Below are 18667 nucleotides of genomic sequence, written 5' to 3'. Positions count from 1 at the left end.
GCCCGCGCAAAGTTACGCCCATATACGTGAATCTGGCCCACATTCTTTGTATTTGGCCTCTTGATCGCCATTAGCAGCGCCATTTCCCCTTTCTCGTTTTATCAAGGGTGGGCAAGGGTCCATCTTTCCCGTACAAGTCATAAATGCCCAAAGGTCAAGTATATTCCACCATAGTAACGTACATGAGAAGAATCATCTTTTGCAATCGTATATTGTATGGGAACAGGTTCTGCCTGTTCTCAGTGCTTCCCTTCCTTCTTCCCTATAAGAGCCCAAGACATTATAGGGACCCAGTTATGCCATCAGAATTTGCGTAAGTGGCTAATTACGTAGGAAGCCTTTTATTTTTGCAATCATCCATTGTGTGGTAGCTGATTCAACCCTGTTCCCTCCCTTCCTTCTTCCTCATATGGTCTATATAAAAGTCTCCTCATCTCACGGACTTATCAGAAAGATTTCTAGGAACTGAACATGTCTCCAGAGACCGGATCCCTCCTGCTACTCCTCCTGATCTGTGCAGGAGCCACCGCTTTAATTCCAACCTCTGCAAACCTCACCGAGGATAAAGAACTTTTAGGTAAGAATTTAAAATTATGTAAAATTCAGGTAAGGACTCAACCAACTTATAAATGTCTACGTCTTGGATACCGTATTTATCGGCGTATAACACGCACAGGCGTATAACACGCACCCTAACTTTAAGAGGGAAGTTTCAGGGGAAAAAACTTCCAAAGCCCCCTGCGTATAACACGCAGGCACAGTTTACCCTCTATTTTCAGGGTAAAAAAGTGAGCGTTATACGCCAATAAATACAGTATATATTACTATAGAAAATGAAATGCAGGCACATCTATTATATTTTTAGAGTGTTGTGCAATGTGTATATTCATCATTTATGAATGAGAATGGGTTCAAAACCTCTTCCAATGCTTTGTTATTTTGTTCTGGGATGGAGAAGGTTAATGCCTCGTACACACGGCTGGTTTTCCCGACTGGAAACTGCGAGGAGAGCCTTTAGCTAGGAATCCCGGCCGTGTGTATGCTCTCTTTTTTCCCACCGGGAAACAGGCGGACTTTTGCCCGGTGGTTTTTGGCAGTTTTCCTATGGGAACAACTGCCATGGAGCATACACACGGCCGGGATTCCCGACCAAAGCTCCATCGCAGTTTTCCTTTCGGGAAAACCGGCTGTGTGTAGGGGAAAGGCTGACTGAGCAGGTTCTCGGCTTTCCCCTCTGGATTTCGACGGGAACTTTTCCCGTCGGAAATCCCGCATGTGTGTAAGGGGCATTAGAGTAGTGATGGTCAAATTACTTGATATAAGGGGCTTTAAAGTGATTGTAAAAAAAAACTATTCAGTTTAAAATAGAAATTAAATGCAAAACATTTTTTATAGATATAAGAAAAAATGTAAATACCTTTTTTTTTACCGCCGGACAGTTTCTTATCCTGAGTGGACCTCACATAACGTCCTGTCAGGAAGCACCAGTTGCGCAGCAGGGGATAGGCATGGGAAGTCACTGGGACACAGCCAATGACTGATCAGAGTACCGGCTTGCTGCTGGTACCAATGCGACCGTGACCAATCAGAGCAGGTCAACATGACAGTTTTACACAATAGATGGCTTCCTTTCATGCCATCCATTGGATACAATTGTGTTGCTAGCTGTGATTGGTCAATTTGATCACATGGTACGGATGGGGGTAACCACAGCTCATCTGTACCATATGATTAGCTGTGATTGGTCAATTTGATCACATGGTACGGATAGGGGGTAACCACAGCTCATCTGTACCATATGATTAGCTGTGATTGGTCAATTTGATCACATGGTACAGATGGGGGTAACCACAGCTCATCTGTACCATATGATTAGCTGTGATTGGTCAATTTGATCACATGGTACGGATAGGGGGTATCCACAGCTCACCTGTACCATATTATTTCATGTGATTGGTCAATTGGATCACATGGTACAGATAGGGGGTAACCACAGCTCATCTGCACCATATGATTAGCTTTGACCAATCATAGCTCATCACAACAAAACAAACTGAATGATTCGGTTTCATTCAGTAAAATGTTTGCTTATACTGTAGCAATGTAAGTCACTGCTATAAGCAAACATAATGTTTAACCACTTCAGCCCCGGGCCATTTGTCTGGCCAAAGACCAGAGCATTTTTTTGCGATTCAGCACTGCGTCACTTTAACTGACAATTGCGTGGTCCTACTACGTGGCTCCCAAACAAAATTGATGTCTTTTTTTTCCCCACAATAGAGCTTTCTTTTGGTGTTATTTGATCACCTCTGCGTTTTTTATTTTTTGCACTATAAACGGAAATAGAGTGACAATTTGGCGTTTTTTTTCCTCAGTTTAGGCCGATATGTATTCTTCAACCTATTTTTGGTAAAAAAAATCACAATAAGCGTTTATTGATTGGTTTGTGCAAAAGTTATAGCGTCTATTAACGCTATTTTATTAATATTTTTACTAGTAATGGCGGCGATCAGCAATTTTTATTGTGACTGAGACATTATGGCGGACACATCGGACACTTTTGATGCCATTTTGGGACCATTGTCATTGATACAGCGATCGGTGCTTTAAAAATGCACTGATTACTGTACAAATGACACTGACAGTGAAGTGGTTAACCAGTAGGGGGCGCTGAAGGGGTTAAGTGTGTCCTAGGGATGTGTTCTAACTGTGGGGGGGATGGGCTACATGTGACATGACACGGATCACCGCTCCTGATTACAGGGAGCTGTGATCAGTGTCCCGTCACTAGGAAGAATGGGGAAATGCTTGTTTACCCGTTCTTCCTCTCCGTGAGACAATCGCGGGTATGCCCGCGGACATCGTGTCCGTCGGACCCGCGGTCGAACTCATGGAGCTTGCGGCGCGCACGCGCCCACAATACCGCAACTTAAAGGGGACGTACAGGTGTACAGCTATGTCCATCTGCCCAACCGTGTCATTGTGCCGACATATATAGTCGTGCACTGGTCCTTAAGTGGTTAAAAAAATAAAAAACTGATCACTTCCCCAGAGTAGTACAATGTCAGTGTGTTAAAAAAAATTGTAAAATATATATATATATTTTTTCGTACTGTCACCATGCAGTGTCCCTGATCACTGCCACACTGTTATATGACAACGCTGTACTGCACAAGAAGTGACAGTATGCAAAAATAAAATAAAAATTTGTGAATTTTTTTTTTATTATTTCTTTATTTTTCAAGAAATTATGACAAAAAAATATGAATTAAAAAAAAACCGCCATGCCTCTTACTAAGTACCTTGGACTGGTCCAAATCATATGGTGGAGGGGGGATTATGGTGTGGGGTTGTTTTTCAGGGGTTGGGTTGGCCCCTTAGTTCCATTGAAGGGAACTCTTAAGGCGTCAGCATACCAAGACATTTAGGACAATTTCATGCTTCCAACTTTGTGGGAACAGTTTGGGGACGGCCCCTTCCTGTTCCAACATGACTGCACATCAGTGCACAAAGCAAGGTCCATAAAGATATGGATGAGTGCGTTTTGAGTGGAGGAAATTGACTGGCCTGCACAGAGTCCTGACCTCAACCCGATAGAACACCTTTGGGATAAATTAGAGCAGAGACTGCAAGCCAGTCCTTCTCGTCCAAAATCAGTGCCTGACCTCACAAATGCGTTTCTGGAAGAATGGTCAAACATTCCCATAGACACACTCCTAAACCTTGTGGACAGCCTTCCCAGAAGAGTTGAAGCTGTTATAGCTGCAAAGGGTGGGCCAACTCAATATTGAACCCTACGGACTAAGAGTGGGATGCCATTAAATTTCATGTGCGTGTAAAGGCAGGTGTCCCAATGACAATTAAGTGTATGTACAGTATGTGTGTGTGTATATATCTAAGAAAATATCTGTGATTCATTTATGGTTCACCTCATTACCCTCTCAGGTATACAGCCTCCGGGGAAACCTGGTAGGTGTCCTGCAGATGTGGAATTCAATGTTGATGGCTCCACGTTGCAGAATGAATGTAGGCGAGATGGACACTGTGAAGGCAAGATGAAGTGCTGCTTCTCAGGGGGTAGAAGACAATGTCTGCTGCCATTGGACGGTAAATATTTTATAATCTGTCTGAGAATACGATGAGATCATAAAAACGTGACCTGTTCTGCTTTGTGTCTGAGACAGAAACAGAAAGAGAGATTTAAGCTAATCTTCAGATGTATTTCAACTTTTCTCAATGCTTCCCGTTGTAAAAATGCTGTTTACAGAGATAGGCAGCTGAAGCTGAAATTTACACATGTAAGTGAGTCAGAGCAGAGACTCCTCCTCCTCCAAGGTAGTGAGAAAGGAGGCAACTAATACTCTGTTGTCTCTTTCTGGGAATTATTTGCAATGTATTAAATTAAATGTAGTACACACAGATATAGAACATCAGTTTAAATATACAGCATAAACTTTAGATAAACATAAATATTGTACCTGGCCTGCACTCATCAACCTTTTATGGTTCCCGGCCAACGCTCATCACCCCCCTTTCATAGTCCCAACTGACACTTATTACCTTTCATCCTCCTTGTCTGCACTCATCACCCTTCATAGTCCTGACCTGCACTCATCACCCTTCATAGTCCTGGCCTGCACTCATCACCCTTCATAGTCCCGGCCTGCACTCATCACCCTTCATAGTCCCGGCCTGCACTCATCACCCTTCATAGTCCCGCCTGCACTCATCACCCTTCATAGTCCCGGCCTGCACTCATTATCCTTCATAGTCCCGGCCTGCACTCATCACCCTTCATAGTCCTGACCTGCACTCATCACCCTTCATAGTCCCGGCCTGCACTCATCACCCTTCATAGTCCCGGCCTGCACTCATCACCCTTCATAGTCCCGGCCTGCACTCATCACCCTTCATAGTCCTGACCTGCACTCATCACCCTTCATAGTCCCGGCCTGCACTCATCACCCTTCATATTCCCAGTCTGAACTCATCACCCTTCATAGCCCCGGCCTGCACTCATCACCCGTTATAGTCCCGGCCTACACTCATCACCTGTCATAGTCCCGGCCTGCACTCATCACCCTTCATAGTCCTGGCTTGCAGTCATTACCCTTCATAGTCCTGGTTTGCAGTCATTACCCTTCATAGTCCCGGCTTGCACTCATCACCCTTCATAGTCCCGGCCTGCACTCATCACCCTTCAAAGTTCCGGCCTGCACTCATCACCCTTCATAGTTCCGGCCTGCACTCATCACCCTTCAAAGTTCCGGCCTGCACTCATCACCCTTCAAAGTTCCGGCCTGCACTCATCACCCTTCAAAGTTCCGGCCTGCACTCATCACCCTTCAAAGTTCCGGCCTGCACTCATCACCCTTCAAAGTTCCGGCCTGCACTCATCACCCTTCATAGTTCCGGCCTGCACTCATCACCCTTCATAGTTCCGGCCTGCACTCATCACTCTTCATAGTCCCAGCCTGCACTCATCACCCTTCATAGTCCCAACCTGAACTCATCACCCTTCATAGTCCCGGCATGCACTTATCACGCTTCATAGTCCTGGCCTGAACTCATCACCCTTCATAGTCCCGGCATGCACTTATCACGCTTCATAGTCCCGGCATGCACTTATCACTCTTCATAGTCCCGGCCTGCACACATCACTCTTCATAGTCCCGGCCTGCACTTATCACCCTCTGCTCTCAGTCTCTAGTTCAGTCTCAGTTTCTCAGTCTCTACTTCCTTCCATCATCATCACAGCTATTTTATCTCTCTGCAGTCAAGAATAATGCCTGCCCAAACTCTGATGACTCAGTGTGTATAGCTACGATATATGCACGCTTGTGCCAGAGGGATGACCAGTGCCAAGGCACCGACCGATGCTGTTCTTTCAAGTGCAGGGCCCAGTGCACGCCAACAGTGACAGGTAATGGAATACTCCTTGTGATTTGGAAATTGCTGTATAACCAAAACTATTATTACTGAACTGAAGGTATTGCAGCAGAATCATAACTAGAACCTTCAGAGCCCTGGTCCAAGAAACCATAAAGGGCCACCCTCACACCCATATGGGGCCCCCACAGTGGTGGAACGCCAGGGCCCGGTCCCAAGTGCGACCTCTGCGACCCTGGTAGTTCCACCACTAGTGTCAATAGATTTTTTTGTTTTTGTTATTGTATTTATTTATTCTACCATTTCCTTTTATTTATTTACAATTTTATTTTTGTATTATATTTTATAATTTTTTTTAGGAGCCCCATTTGGAGTATTAGGTGGGATATCAGGGGTCTAAACAGAGAACAGTCACTGCTCTCAATCTCCATCTCTGCAGCCTCAGCTGCACAGAATGCATACACAGGAATTGCTCTGTAAAGAACTCCCCATTCATCCACAAACTGAAGCATAGTAAACACAGCTTGAATGAAGAGTGCAGTAAATGACACATTTGCTGGCCTCTACCCTGCTCTCCATCCTGACAGATCCCCCTCAGGAGCCAGCAGGACAGGAGAGGGGGGAACCTGGCAGTGCTGCGACAGTTGAGGGGGAGGGTGTGTGGGGGGGAGGGGGGAGGTACACAGGAGCCCAATCACAGCTTTAAGTGGATTAGAGGGGAAGCGGGGGTGGCATGTAGAGGAACCAATCCCTTCCATCTTTACAATTCAACCTCTAAAATTATAACATTCCATTTTCTACTCTGCTGTGATGGGCTTCATATTATTAATATTTGGTATCATCCATCAGGCTAGGAGATCACCTGAGTACAGGGGAGCCCCATTTCTTGAAATCTACCCCTACAAAGTTGTAATGATCAGTTTTATTTCATTCGGTGAGGTACACCTCAAAATAAAATTCTCAGCACCAGAGTATAATATTTTATCTGGTATGTGAACTTTTGAATTTTTCCACAAAGATCCCAGTGTCTATTAATTATAGCCATGTGCATTTGATGTGGTTTTATTCCCATTATAGACCCCAAAATAATAGAGAAAATCATATTTTTGTAGCACCTCCATAGTTAGTGTAGGTTACTGGGCAAATTTTGTTCGGCTCCTCTGTAACCAGTGGAGCAGGGGTTGACTGCTTTAGCCTGCTCAGTGTCTCACAGTCTGCTGGTCTGATTGTTTCCCCCTGTATTCTAGAAGATTCTAGAATTATAGTGGGAGGAAGAACAGAGGAGGCGGCCTGAATATTTATGGGGATCCAATCAATCCCTGGAGAGGTGTACCCAGTATGTGGCTGGAGAGCCTATTAATAGTCGGAGGCCTGAGGGAGGGAGTAGATGTTGCTGGGTCTATATATATATATATATATATATATATATATATATATATTACAACAAAGTCAACACCTCAAATATATATATATATATATATATATATATATATATATATATATATATATATTACAACAAAGTCAACACCTCAAACTTGTGTCTCTTAAACCATTATTGAATTCATCAGACCAGGTCACGATCTTCCATTGATCCGTGGTCCAGTTCTGATTCCCACGTACCCATTGTAGGCATTTTTGGCTGTGGACACTGATCAGCATGGGCATTCTGATCAGTCTGGGGCTACGCAGAACCATACACAACAAACTGCGATACTCTGTGTGTTTGGACACCTTTTTATCAAAACCACCATTAACTTTCTCAGCAATTTGAGCTACACTAGCTCCTCTATTGGTTTGAACTACATGGGCCAGCTTTGGCTGCCCATGACCTTATTGACAGTTTTTTTTTTAACGGACCACTTTTGGTAGGTCCTGACCACTGCTGACCAGGAACATCCCACAAATAATTGTGAATGATGGTGGAAACCTCCAAGGGTAATCCAAGTATTAATACACTCCAATGTTACTCAAACCGATATACTTTGCAAAGAATTGGCAAAAATTGGTCGATTGTCCTAAGGAATACGGCACCTCATCCCCATAATTTTGTTAGTAATCAAAGGGAGTAGGGAATGCAGGATTATTGCGGTGCCTCAGAAAATCAATACCAATATTTATAAGAAATGTTTAAAAGGTTTTATTAAGTGCAAAGGAAAATTAAAATACATATACAAAACACGTCTTAATCCCCTGATGAAGCCAATGTTTGGCGAAACTAGTATTTTAATTTTCCTTTGCAATTAATAAAACTTTGTAAAAAAATTCTAATAAATATTGGTATTGATTTTCTGAGGCACCGCAATAATCCTGCATTCCCTACTCCCTTTGATTACTAATATATACTGTGTAATCTTGATACACATAATACTATATGAAAAATGGTGGAAACCTCCAATCCATTAAAAAAGTGCTGTGCTAATATCCAACGTATCCAACTCAAAAGGACTTTATACTGTAAGTTGGATATTAGCACAACACATTTTGGAATGAATTGGAAGTTTCCTACACTATTCATATAGTATTATGCATATCGAGATAGTACAGTGTATATGTTTGAATAACACTGTGATCTAATGGGGGGGGGGGGGGTCTCTAAGGAGGGAAACTGATATAAAAGAACTCGGATCTAATGGGGAGGGTCTTTAAGAGGGGAGCACTGATAAAAGAGGGTTGTGATCTAATGGGGGCCACTACCCCTGTATTATGAAGGGGTGGGGGGCTGGGGGTGGTCTTTATGGTTCCTTGTATCAGTGCCCTGAAGGTTCTAGTTATGCCTCTGATCTGTATAATGTTTCCATCCCGTGGGGAGAAAAATACAGAGCATGCCACCGCTGACCTCTTGCTGAAAATGATAGCTGCCTGCCTGCACTGACTTAGGAAGCATCAAAGCCTTTAGTACAGACTGAAGGCAGACAGGCAGTATTTTTTTTTTTTACATAAGCTTTGGTAGCCTTCATATTCTTGCAGTTTCTTGTAGATCTGGAAATCCCGGGGGAAGGTATTGTTTAATCTGGCTGTGTTTTGTATTGCAGTAAAACCTGGATCATGCCTACCTACTTGTGCAAAATGTTCTTTTACCCGACCGAAACCGAAGTGTAATAGTGACAGTGACTGTAAAGGAAAGAAGAAGTGCTGCACCACATGGTGCGGTATGGAGTGTACCGATCCCTGGTCACCTAAGGTACAACTGCCAATCAATTTACAATCAACACCATAGGTCTATCTATCTATCTATCTATCTATCTATCTATCTATCTATCTATCTATCTATCTATCTATCTATCTATCTATCTACCTATCCTCCAGCTCCACCTAGTGACCACAATGGGGCATTTTCCTAAAATACCTTAATATGCAAAATACTGCATTGTGGCCACTAGATGGAGCTGACAATCATAGGAAAAAAAATAGTGGATAAAATAGGTGGACAAGTCATGACAGCTGGGCGAGAGCTCGTGATTTCCATTCCAGCATATATTTTTTTTTACCACTTGCTGACCGCTGCACACCGATATACGTTGGCAGAATGGCAGCGGTAGGCAAATGGGCGTACCTGTACGTCCCATTTAAGAATCCGTGCGGTGGGCGCACCTGAGCTGTTGATCTCTGCAGCTCCTCCAGAGTTACCATGGGCCTCTTGGCTGCTTCTCTGATGAATGCTCTCCTTGCCCGGCCAGTCAGTGTAGGTGGACGGTAGGTTTGCATTTGTGCCATACTCTTTCCATTTTCTGATGATGGATTAAACAGAGCTCCGTGAGATGTTCAAAGCTTGGGAGATTTTTTGGTTATAACCTAACCCTGCTTTATACTTATCCACAACTTTATCCCTGACCTGTCTGGTGTGTTCCTTGGCCTTCATGATGCTGTTGTTCATTAAGATTCTCTAACAAACCTCTGAGGGGTTCACAGAACAGCTGTATTTATAGTGAGATTAAATTACACACAGGTGGACTCTATCTACTAATTAGGTGACTTCTGAAGGCAATTGGTTTCACTAGATTTTAGTTAGGGGTATCGGAGTAAAGGGGGCTGGATACAAATGCACATCACACTTTTCAGGTATTTATTCAAAAACAAAATTAAAAAAAAACATTTATCATTTTCCTTCCACTTCACAATTATGTGCCACTTTGTGTTGGTCTATCACATAAAATCCCAATAAAATAAATTTCCGTTTTTGGTTGTAACATGACAAAATGTGGAAAAGTACAAGAGGTATCAATACTTTTCACCCCTGTAACATTTGATTTGCTGTCTGTGTGCATCTGTTCAGAAGATTGCAATTCAATTTCTGTCCCAATGACAAATGATTTTTTGAAAATTTGGGTTTTTTAGTGAAACAAGGATTGGTGATAAAGCATCAGTGGACAGGAGACACCTCTTAGGCCGTGTACACACGGACAAACATGTATGGTGAAAGCGGTCCGTCGGACCGTTTTCACCATGCATGTCTGCCAGAGGGCTTCTGTACGATGGTTGTACACACCATCGTACAGAAGTCCGCGCGTAAACAATACGCGGGGCGTGTCCGCGGTGTCGCCGCGTCGATGACGCGGTGTCGCCGCGACAATGACGCGGCGACGTGGGCGGCCCGCCTTTAAAATGCTTCCACGCATGCGTCGAAGTCATTCGACGCATGCGAGGGACGGCGGGCGCCTGGACATGTACGGTAGGTCTGTACTGACGACCGTACATGTCCGAGCGGGCAGAATTCCAGCGGACTGTTTTAAAACAAGTCCAGGAATATTTGTCTGCTGGGAAAAGGCCCGGCGGGCAAATGTTTGCTGGAATTCGGCCCGCTCGCGCCCACACACGACCAAACATGTCTGCTGAAACTGGCCTGCGGGCCAGTTTCAGCAGACATGTTTGCTCGTGAGTATGGGGCCTTACAGAAGAGAATTTCCCTTCCTAGGGGTAGATTTCCTCTCACTTCCTGTTGTCTCCTTCCGTTTGCAAGTAGGAGTCGTTTGTAAGTTGAATGTTTGAAAGTAGGGGCCTGCCGTATATACTCTGCAGACATTTTGGCCCTAGGTGTTGGTGTTGCCACAGCACTGTAAGCCCTCACAGTTAGTCTTGGTGGGCGCTGGAAAGCCCTGCTGTGTGAACTATTATATCAAGAAGTGTAATTACATGCCATTGTTGAACAGTGGTAGAAAAATTGGGCCTTAGGCACTGGTGCTGGTGCCACAAGACTGCAACCCCCTTAAAGATACTCTTGGTGGGCGCAGGAATGGGCCCTGCTGTGAAATATTAGATCAAGAATTGTAATTACATGCCCCTGTTGAACAGGGGAAGAAAAATGGGGCCTTTGTTGGTGGTGGTGCTGGTGCCACAACACTGAAACCCATCACAGATACTCTAGTTGGAGCGCAGGAATGAGCCCGCTGCAAAGTATTGCATCAAAAATGTTATAATTGTATAAAATAGGGGCAGAAAAATTGGGCCTTAGCCACTGGTGGCGGTGCCCAGAACCAAAAATTTTCTTACAAGCTATCAGCATGATCATTGAGGAGGAAAAGGATAGTCACTCAGCATAACAGGATAGCCACTCAGCATCAGCATAGGCAGTCTTGAAGGTATCTGACATTTAAAAAAAAAATATTCAGTTACATCAGCATCAGGTGCTTGGTAGCTTGTGGTGATCCAAGCCTGATTCATTTTTATGAAGGTCAGTCGATCGATCGTCTGTAGAGAGGCGCACCCTGTGATCGGTTACAAAGCCTCCAGCAGCACTGAATGTGCGTTCTGAACGATCACTGGATGCAGGACATGCCAGTAGCTCAATTGCGTACTGTGCAAGCTCTGGCCAGTGATCCATCCTTAAGACCCAGTAAGCCAGAGGATATCCGGTGGAAAAGGTGTCCAAGTCTGATCTTGCCCCATGTAAAACAGACGCTGGCGATGGTTGCTGAAACTGGTCATACCTTGGGGCTGCGGACTAAAAAATTGTCTGAACGCATCTGTCAGATGGTCACCTTCTCCACCGCTACTTCTGTGACTGAAGCCTCAGCAACACATTGTCCAGGACCAGGATTTTGTAGCCTCCCAGTATCTGGGAACGCGTTGCATAGACCTTTCTGCAAGGCCTCCCGAAGATGTTTCATCTTCTGCTCCCTCTGCGCAGGCAAGATAAGGTCTGCAACCTTACTCTTTTAACATGGATCAAAGAGGGTTGCCAGCCAGTAATCATCCCTCTCCTTGATAGCACGAATACGAGGATCCTTCCGCAGGCTTTGCAGGATCAGGGAGGTCATACAGCGTAGGTTTGCTGAGGCATTCGGTGCGGAGTCCTCTGGGTCACTGAAGACAACAGGATCCGCAGCCATGTACAAGTTCATGGGTTTCTTGGGACTGTAATTGATCCCTTGAAGACTGCTGCTGATGCTGAGTGCTAGGCTCCACCTTCATGCTGACACAATCCTCCTCCTCCTCTTCCTGTGTGATAGGCGGGCAAGCAGGAACACTGTCTGGATAAAGGGGGCCTTGAGAGGTAAGGAAGTCCTCCTCTTCTTCCCTTTGTTCTGCCTCAAGGGCTCTGTCCATTATTCCATGCAGCGTGTGCTCCAACAGGTGAATAAGAGGGACAGTCTCACTGATGCATGTACTGTCACTGCTCACCATCCTCGTGGCCTCCTCAAATGGTGACAGGACAGTGCATGCATCCCTGATCATGGCCCAAAAAAAAACAAGCTCCCCTGACCCTGTCTGCTGCCATATTGGCACAGATACTCATTTATGGCCCTCTGCTGCGTGTGCAGCCGCTGCAGCATGGCCAACGTAGAGTTCCACCTGGTGGGCATGTCACAGATTAGGCGGTTCTTGGGCAGGTTGTATTCTTTTTGGAGGTCTGCCAGCCGAGCACTGGCATTATATGACTGTCGGAAATGCACACAGAATTTCCTGGCCTGCTTCAGGACATCCTGTAAGCCCGGGTACCTGCCCAAGTTGGTGTAGTTGGAATTGTTGTTAGTCCAATGTTCTTCATGCTGTGTCAGGCTGGCTACGTTATATAAGTTGAGGTTGGGAAAATGTGCCCCTAAGTATATTTTGGGTAGTTGTAATTTTTGCAATGCAATTTTAGGCCTCCTGCCTTTCAATATAATAACTTGTAAGCCCCCTCTTCTGACTAAAAGTCATTACTCTGGCTAGGGTCCTTACCCAAAGTACTAAGGCCCAGATTCTGAAAGGGCTTACGATGGCGCAACGCCATGTGCGCCGTCGTAAGTCCTAATCTGGGCCGTCGTATCTATGCGACTGATTTTTAGAATCAGTTACGCATAGATAACCATTAGATCCGACAGGCGTAAGGCTCTTACGCTGTCGGATCTTAAATGCAACATGTTTTTTTCGCCGCTATGTGTCGCCTCCATCGTTTTCCCGATCGAGTATGCAAATTAGCAAAATACGCAAATTCCTGAACGTACGCGCGGTCGACGCAGTGAAGATACGACGTTTACGTTAGATTTGCGATGCGTAAAGTTGCCCCTGCTATATGAGGGGCAACCAATGTTAAGTATGGCCGTCGATCCCGCGTCGAAATTTAAAAATTTACGTCGTTTGCGTAAGTTGTCCGTGAATGGCGCTGGACGCCATTTACCTTCACGTCGAAACCAATGACGTCCTTGCGACATCATTTAGCGCAATGCACGTCGGGAAATTTTAGAGACGGCTCATGCGCAGTACGATCGGCGCGGGAACGTGCCTAATTTAAATGATCCACGCCCCCTACCTGGATCATTTGAATTAGGCAGGCTTGCGCCGGTGAATTTACGCTACGCCGCCGCAACATTACAGGCAAGTTCTTTGTGAATAAAGCACTTGCCCATAAAACTTGCGGCGGGGTAACGTAAACGAGATACGTTACGCCCGCATAGTTTTATGCCGAGATACGAGAATCTGGGCCTTAAAGTATTATAACCGGGGGCAAGCTGCAAAGCAGGTATCTGACTCCTTTCTTAACTGTATGTCAGGAGGGAAAATGTAGAGCTTGAGTCCTCCCACCAGCAGTCAGTTACAAGCCAAGGTTACACAATACACTTTACTCTAGGAAAAAGACAGGAGCCAAACTTTTACCATGGATATTTGCAAGGTCTGGCTATGCTCAGGGATACAGGCTGGGTCATTAGGTAAGGTCCTGGGCTGCAGCTGAGGACTAGTCACAGTAGCCTCAATATCAAGAAATTTACTTTTCTTCTTGGATGTACATAAGCCCTAAGTCAAACATTTCCTACATGTGTATGGCATTACAATTTGCATAATCATAATCATCTGAAGCATAATCATCTGAAGCCAGGCATGATGGTAATGACCATGTAGTCAGGAGTTTCATTGTTCCCATGTCCTCAAGAATTATCACCATAGGTGAGTGGTCTAAGACCGCCATCGTTTTAGTGGAAGCCTCCTGAGGTAGCAGATTTGCTAACACTAGAAAGATGTCCAGCCTAGACAAAGACTGGTGAGGGTGAGGAAATTGGCAAAATGCCGTTCTAAAGGTTGAAGATGTCTCCAGAAATCCTTAAGGTCAACAGTCTTGGACAACATACATGTAGAGCTGGGTAGACTGAACACATGTTGGACCTGATGAAGATTTGGGAACCGTAAATCTGTCTTCCTTAGACGAGAGCATTTTACTGAATTGCTCACTGATGATAATTCCATCCTGGCATTGGTGGGTTATGGTGAATTGAAGCAGTTGTTGAAAAAATAGCTTGCTGTTGGTGTTAGGCCCATAAATTACTACAATAGCAAATTTCCTGCTCATGTAAGTCCATCTACTTTCCACTTGATCTGCTCACTGGTTTATGATACAGCAAGATAATTGTTGGTAACAATTATTGTGCCGGCTTTATAAACTCGTACATGGGAGCCAAAAATGAAAAAAAATATCATAAAAGTAAAAAGTAGTTCAATAAAGGTGCATTAAACATCCAATACACATAACACACAGAATTAGAAATCAGAGAGCTACAAGGAACCTCTATTACACTGTATACAGTATATGGAGTATCTATGAAAGACAGCTTCGGCTACAACAAGAAATTCCAGCCAGAAACATCCAGCCCAGCCAATTAAAAGTCTTATCCTTGTCTTATTTTCTGTTTTCTTTTTCTTCTTTCCAAGCACTGGCTAACCACATTTCAATAACTTTTACATGTTTTTTAAGGATGATTTCCTAGAAGAAGTCTGAAGATTGGAGAGATCCAGGCGGAGACTATCATGCTTCTCATCAGAAACACTTCCTCTAGGCCCATAATGAATTCCCTGCAAATGTCTGAAGTTTCCTTCATGTCAGCAATACACCTTCTGCTAATTAATAAAGATAATTTGAAGTGTCACATGTATATGTAGTGTCATTACTTGTTCTAGGTGCAGAAAGCAACCTCCAGAATTTTTAACAGTTTGGGAGTTTGTTTTTCTCCTTTTTCGGTTTAATACGAAAATGAGGTCTTTAGAATGGTCGCTGACCATTTTCAGTCCTTCTCTGCTTTGGTGTTTCTGCCTGGCTGTGGTATAGAGGTTCTTCAGAAAGCTGACCCCTTTGAGGGCTCATGTTGTGTTTTCGGCTGCACATCAAACTCAAATCAGCAGATCCCCCATTTACATAGAAAACCGTAGAAAGATAGAAAAGTGATGGCAAAAAAAAAAGACCAAGGAGCCCAACAAGTCTGCCCATTTTTTTTGTTTTGGTAATAGTATAGAACTAAAGTATGCGTGATGTGGTTGGCACCACCTGTCTGACCTGCTTTGTGTTTCTCTGGATGCAGTACATCCTACTGAGATTCCTTTGCATTGCAGACAAAGAAAGGCAAAGACAGCCCCATGCATAGCTCCCAACTGTCCCTGATTTGGAGCAAAGTCCCTCTGTCCCTCATTCCTCTGATCTATGGAGTTGTATATAAAATGTACTTTTTATCTATCAAAAAGTGTTTTCCAGCTCTAAACCTTTCATCTGATTTCTAAATGGCTGCATTTGTAAATGCCAAAAGCCAATATAAAGGAATAATAGTGGTAAAAAAGCACTTGTGGGTTTAACCAATCTTGTTTTTTTGTTGTACAATTCTCCTTTAAGGGGGTGTGGCAAGGGGTGTGTCCTATGCCTGCATACTTTTAATGATAGGTGTCCCTCATTCTCATCTCAAAAAGTTGGGAGGTATGCCCATGCCATTCCTTCCAGGTTCTCTGATATTGTTTTTGTTTAATTTATTTATAGCACTGATGTAGAGAATATATGGAAACCCCTATAAGGTCCCACAAGTAGGTCCAGAGAAAACACCCATTTTACCACTAAGAACCTTGAAAAAGGGGGAGCCATAATCCGATGAAGCATGTTGGCTGCACACCTTTTACCGACTATTAACAAAGTCTGAAACAGAAACTTTCATGTGTATGACTTTTCATGCAAGGCCTTCCTTACCACACATTCAAACACATCTATCCTGAGGAACCAACCTCCTGCCCAGTACCTCCAGGAGTCAAGTAGGGGCTCCGCCCACTGGACCACATCATTTATTCACAGTGTTCTGTGAATGTGAAAACTGCAAGTTCCAACAGCCTTTGTGGCTGTTGGCTTGTATATAGTTCTCAATGAACTACGAGGGCGCTGTTGAACGCTCTAGAAGTTCATTGAGCTTCCTGTCATTAAGTAACTGCCTGCCGGTATTGGAGGTATAGAACGGCAGACACAATCCGCGCTAACCCCTTAAATTGAGTGAATACTTAAATAATAAATGACTGTGACATAAAATAATTAAATGTAAAGTGCTGCACCTCAATACAAAGAAGCCTAATATTGGGCTCCAAACAACATATGGGAAAAAAGTGCGCTACTTATAAATCAATAATAAATGTAATGAATATGAAAAAGTTCAATATTGTGAAAATATGAATAAAGTGAAAAAAATATATATATAATAATATTGTCCCATGCAGGAATCCAGCTGGGTTGTGCAATCATATGTGAATAAATCCTATCAGGAAAACATCCATTCTTAGAAGCTTTGGCTCATCCCAGGGCTCTTGCTGCTACAGATGAATCAGCTGGCAAAAAACTGAAATTCAATCCAACACAGGAAAAAGATGGCAGCTTACCAGATAGATGGACCCACAAGGGGTCAGTCAGGCACTCAGTGTAGATATCAATCGCGGGGTCCCGTTTAGCTGTTCAGGTGCTTCCCTCTCACGGACACTCAAGAACCAGGTTCAGGAATCCCACTTTCTGCTCCAGATTTGGCAACTGAAATTCGTGTGCTCAGACCGTATATGAAATTAAGATGGAAGGGAGGACTCTCGTCATTACGAGTCTGGAAGAGTCCTCCCTTCCATCTTAATTTCATATATGGTCTGAGCACACAGATTTCGGTTGCCAAATCTGGAGCAGAAAGTGGGATTCCTGAACCTGGTTCTTGAGTGTCCGTGAGTGTCTGAGTGCCTGACTGACCCCTTGTGGGTCCATCTATCTGGTAAGCTGCCATCTTTTTCCTGTGTTGGATTGAAGTTTTTTGCCAGCTGATTCATCTGTAGCAGCAAGAGCCCTGGGATGAGCCAAAGCTTCTAAGAATATATGTTTTCCTGATACGATTTATTCACATATGATTGCACAACCCAGCTGGATTCCTGCATGGGACAATATTATTATATATATATTTTTTTCACTTTATTCATATTTTCACAATATTGAACTTTTTCATATTCATTACATTTATTATTGATTTATAAGTAGCGCACTTTTTTCCCTTTTTTTCCAACAGGTATTGGAGGTATAGACAGACAGCTACACAGACAGAGGTCCTCCCAGCTGTGTACAGAGCGGTTCTTGTAGCCGGGGAGCGGAGTACAGGGGACACGGTGCGAGAATATGTGGAAGTGAACCATGACCTCATTAGGTCAATTTCCATATCAAGAGAAAAACCTAAATGAACTGGAGAAACACATAGTCTGTCGGGATCCCCAGTTATCAACACTGCTGACGATATTTGGAGAGCGTCTTCTTCACCTAATATTTCCATCATTCTTCATCTACGGTCACACCAGCACCGGGAAAACCTACATTGTGAAGACAGTGATGAGCACTCTAGAGACCTGTCCTGATCCTGATCAACTGTGAGCATCCACCTGTTGGTTTGTTGTGGCTCAGCCCCCTGGACTACCTGAGGTGTTGCGGTTGCTGTTACTTTCTTGGACGGAGGACCTTGGCTGGGTTATAGCTGCAGTTTTGTTATAGCTTGCTTCTGGTAAGCCTTTAATTCTGACAGTGGAGGTGCACTATTCAACTTGGTGTATTATCAGATTACTTTGGAAAATCCGTGATTTGTGGACTAAAATCTCTTAATCCAATTTTTTCACTTGTGGACTTTTTTTATGCCTCTATTCTGTTTCACTTACACTTATATATTATCAAGTCAACTGGTTGTTGAGTGATAACTATTTTTGAACTATTTATCACTATTTTTGGTACACAGGGAAGGACCTCCAAGGTGATATTCTCTGAAATATTGCCTGTGCCATGCGCAACACAGGAAAGGCAGGGGGAAATTAGAGAGCTGAATGCATGGCTAAAGACCTGGTGTAGGAAGGAGGGATTTGGGTTTCTAGAGCACTGGGCTGACTTTTCATTGGGGTGCAACCTATATGCTAAAGACGGTTTGCACTTGAATGGAAGGGGGTCTGCTGTGCTGGGGGAGAGGTTTATGGTAATGCTGGAGGAGTATTTAAACTAGGTTTGAGGGGGGAGGGTGAACTAGAATTACATCGGGCACACAGGTCAGCTAGGGGTCAGACA

The 18667-nt window shown here is 44.0% G+C and overlaps 1 protein-coding gene across 1 annotated transcript; it reads left to right on the top strand.

Annotated features, from left to right (window-relative positions):
• The first annotated feature begins 447 nt into the window (after window positions 1-447).
• Window positions 448-15224, top strand: LOC120935990 (whey acidic protein-like). Its single transcript, XM_040348051.1, has 5 exons — window positions 448-577; window positions 3946-4107; window positions 5777-5923; window positions 8922-9070; window positions 15053-15224. Exons 1-5 carry the CDS (start codon window positions 472-474, stop codon window positions 15074-15076), a joined length of 588 nt encoding a protein of 195 aa, XP_040203985.1. The 5' UTR covers window positions 448-471; the 3' UTR covers window positions 15077-15224.
• Window positions 15225-18667: the final 3443 nt, after the last annotated feature.

Source organism: Rana temporaria, chromosome 4 (genome assembly GCF_905171775.1).
Source record: "Rana temporaria chromosome 4, aRanTem1.1, whole genome shotgun sequence".
Lineage (NCBI taxonomy): Eukaryota > Metazoa > Chordata > Amphibia > Anura > Ranidae > Rana > Rana temporaria.
This window is presented reverse-complemented; position numbering and strand designations above follow the sequence as displayed.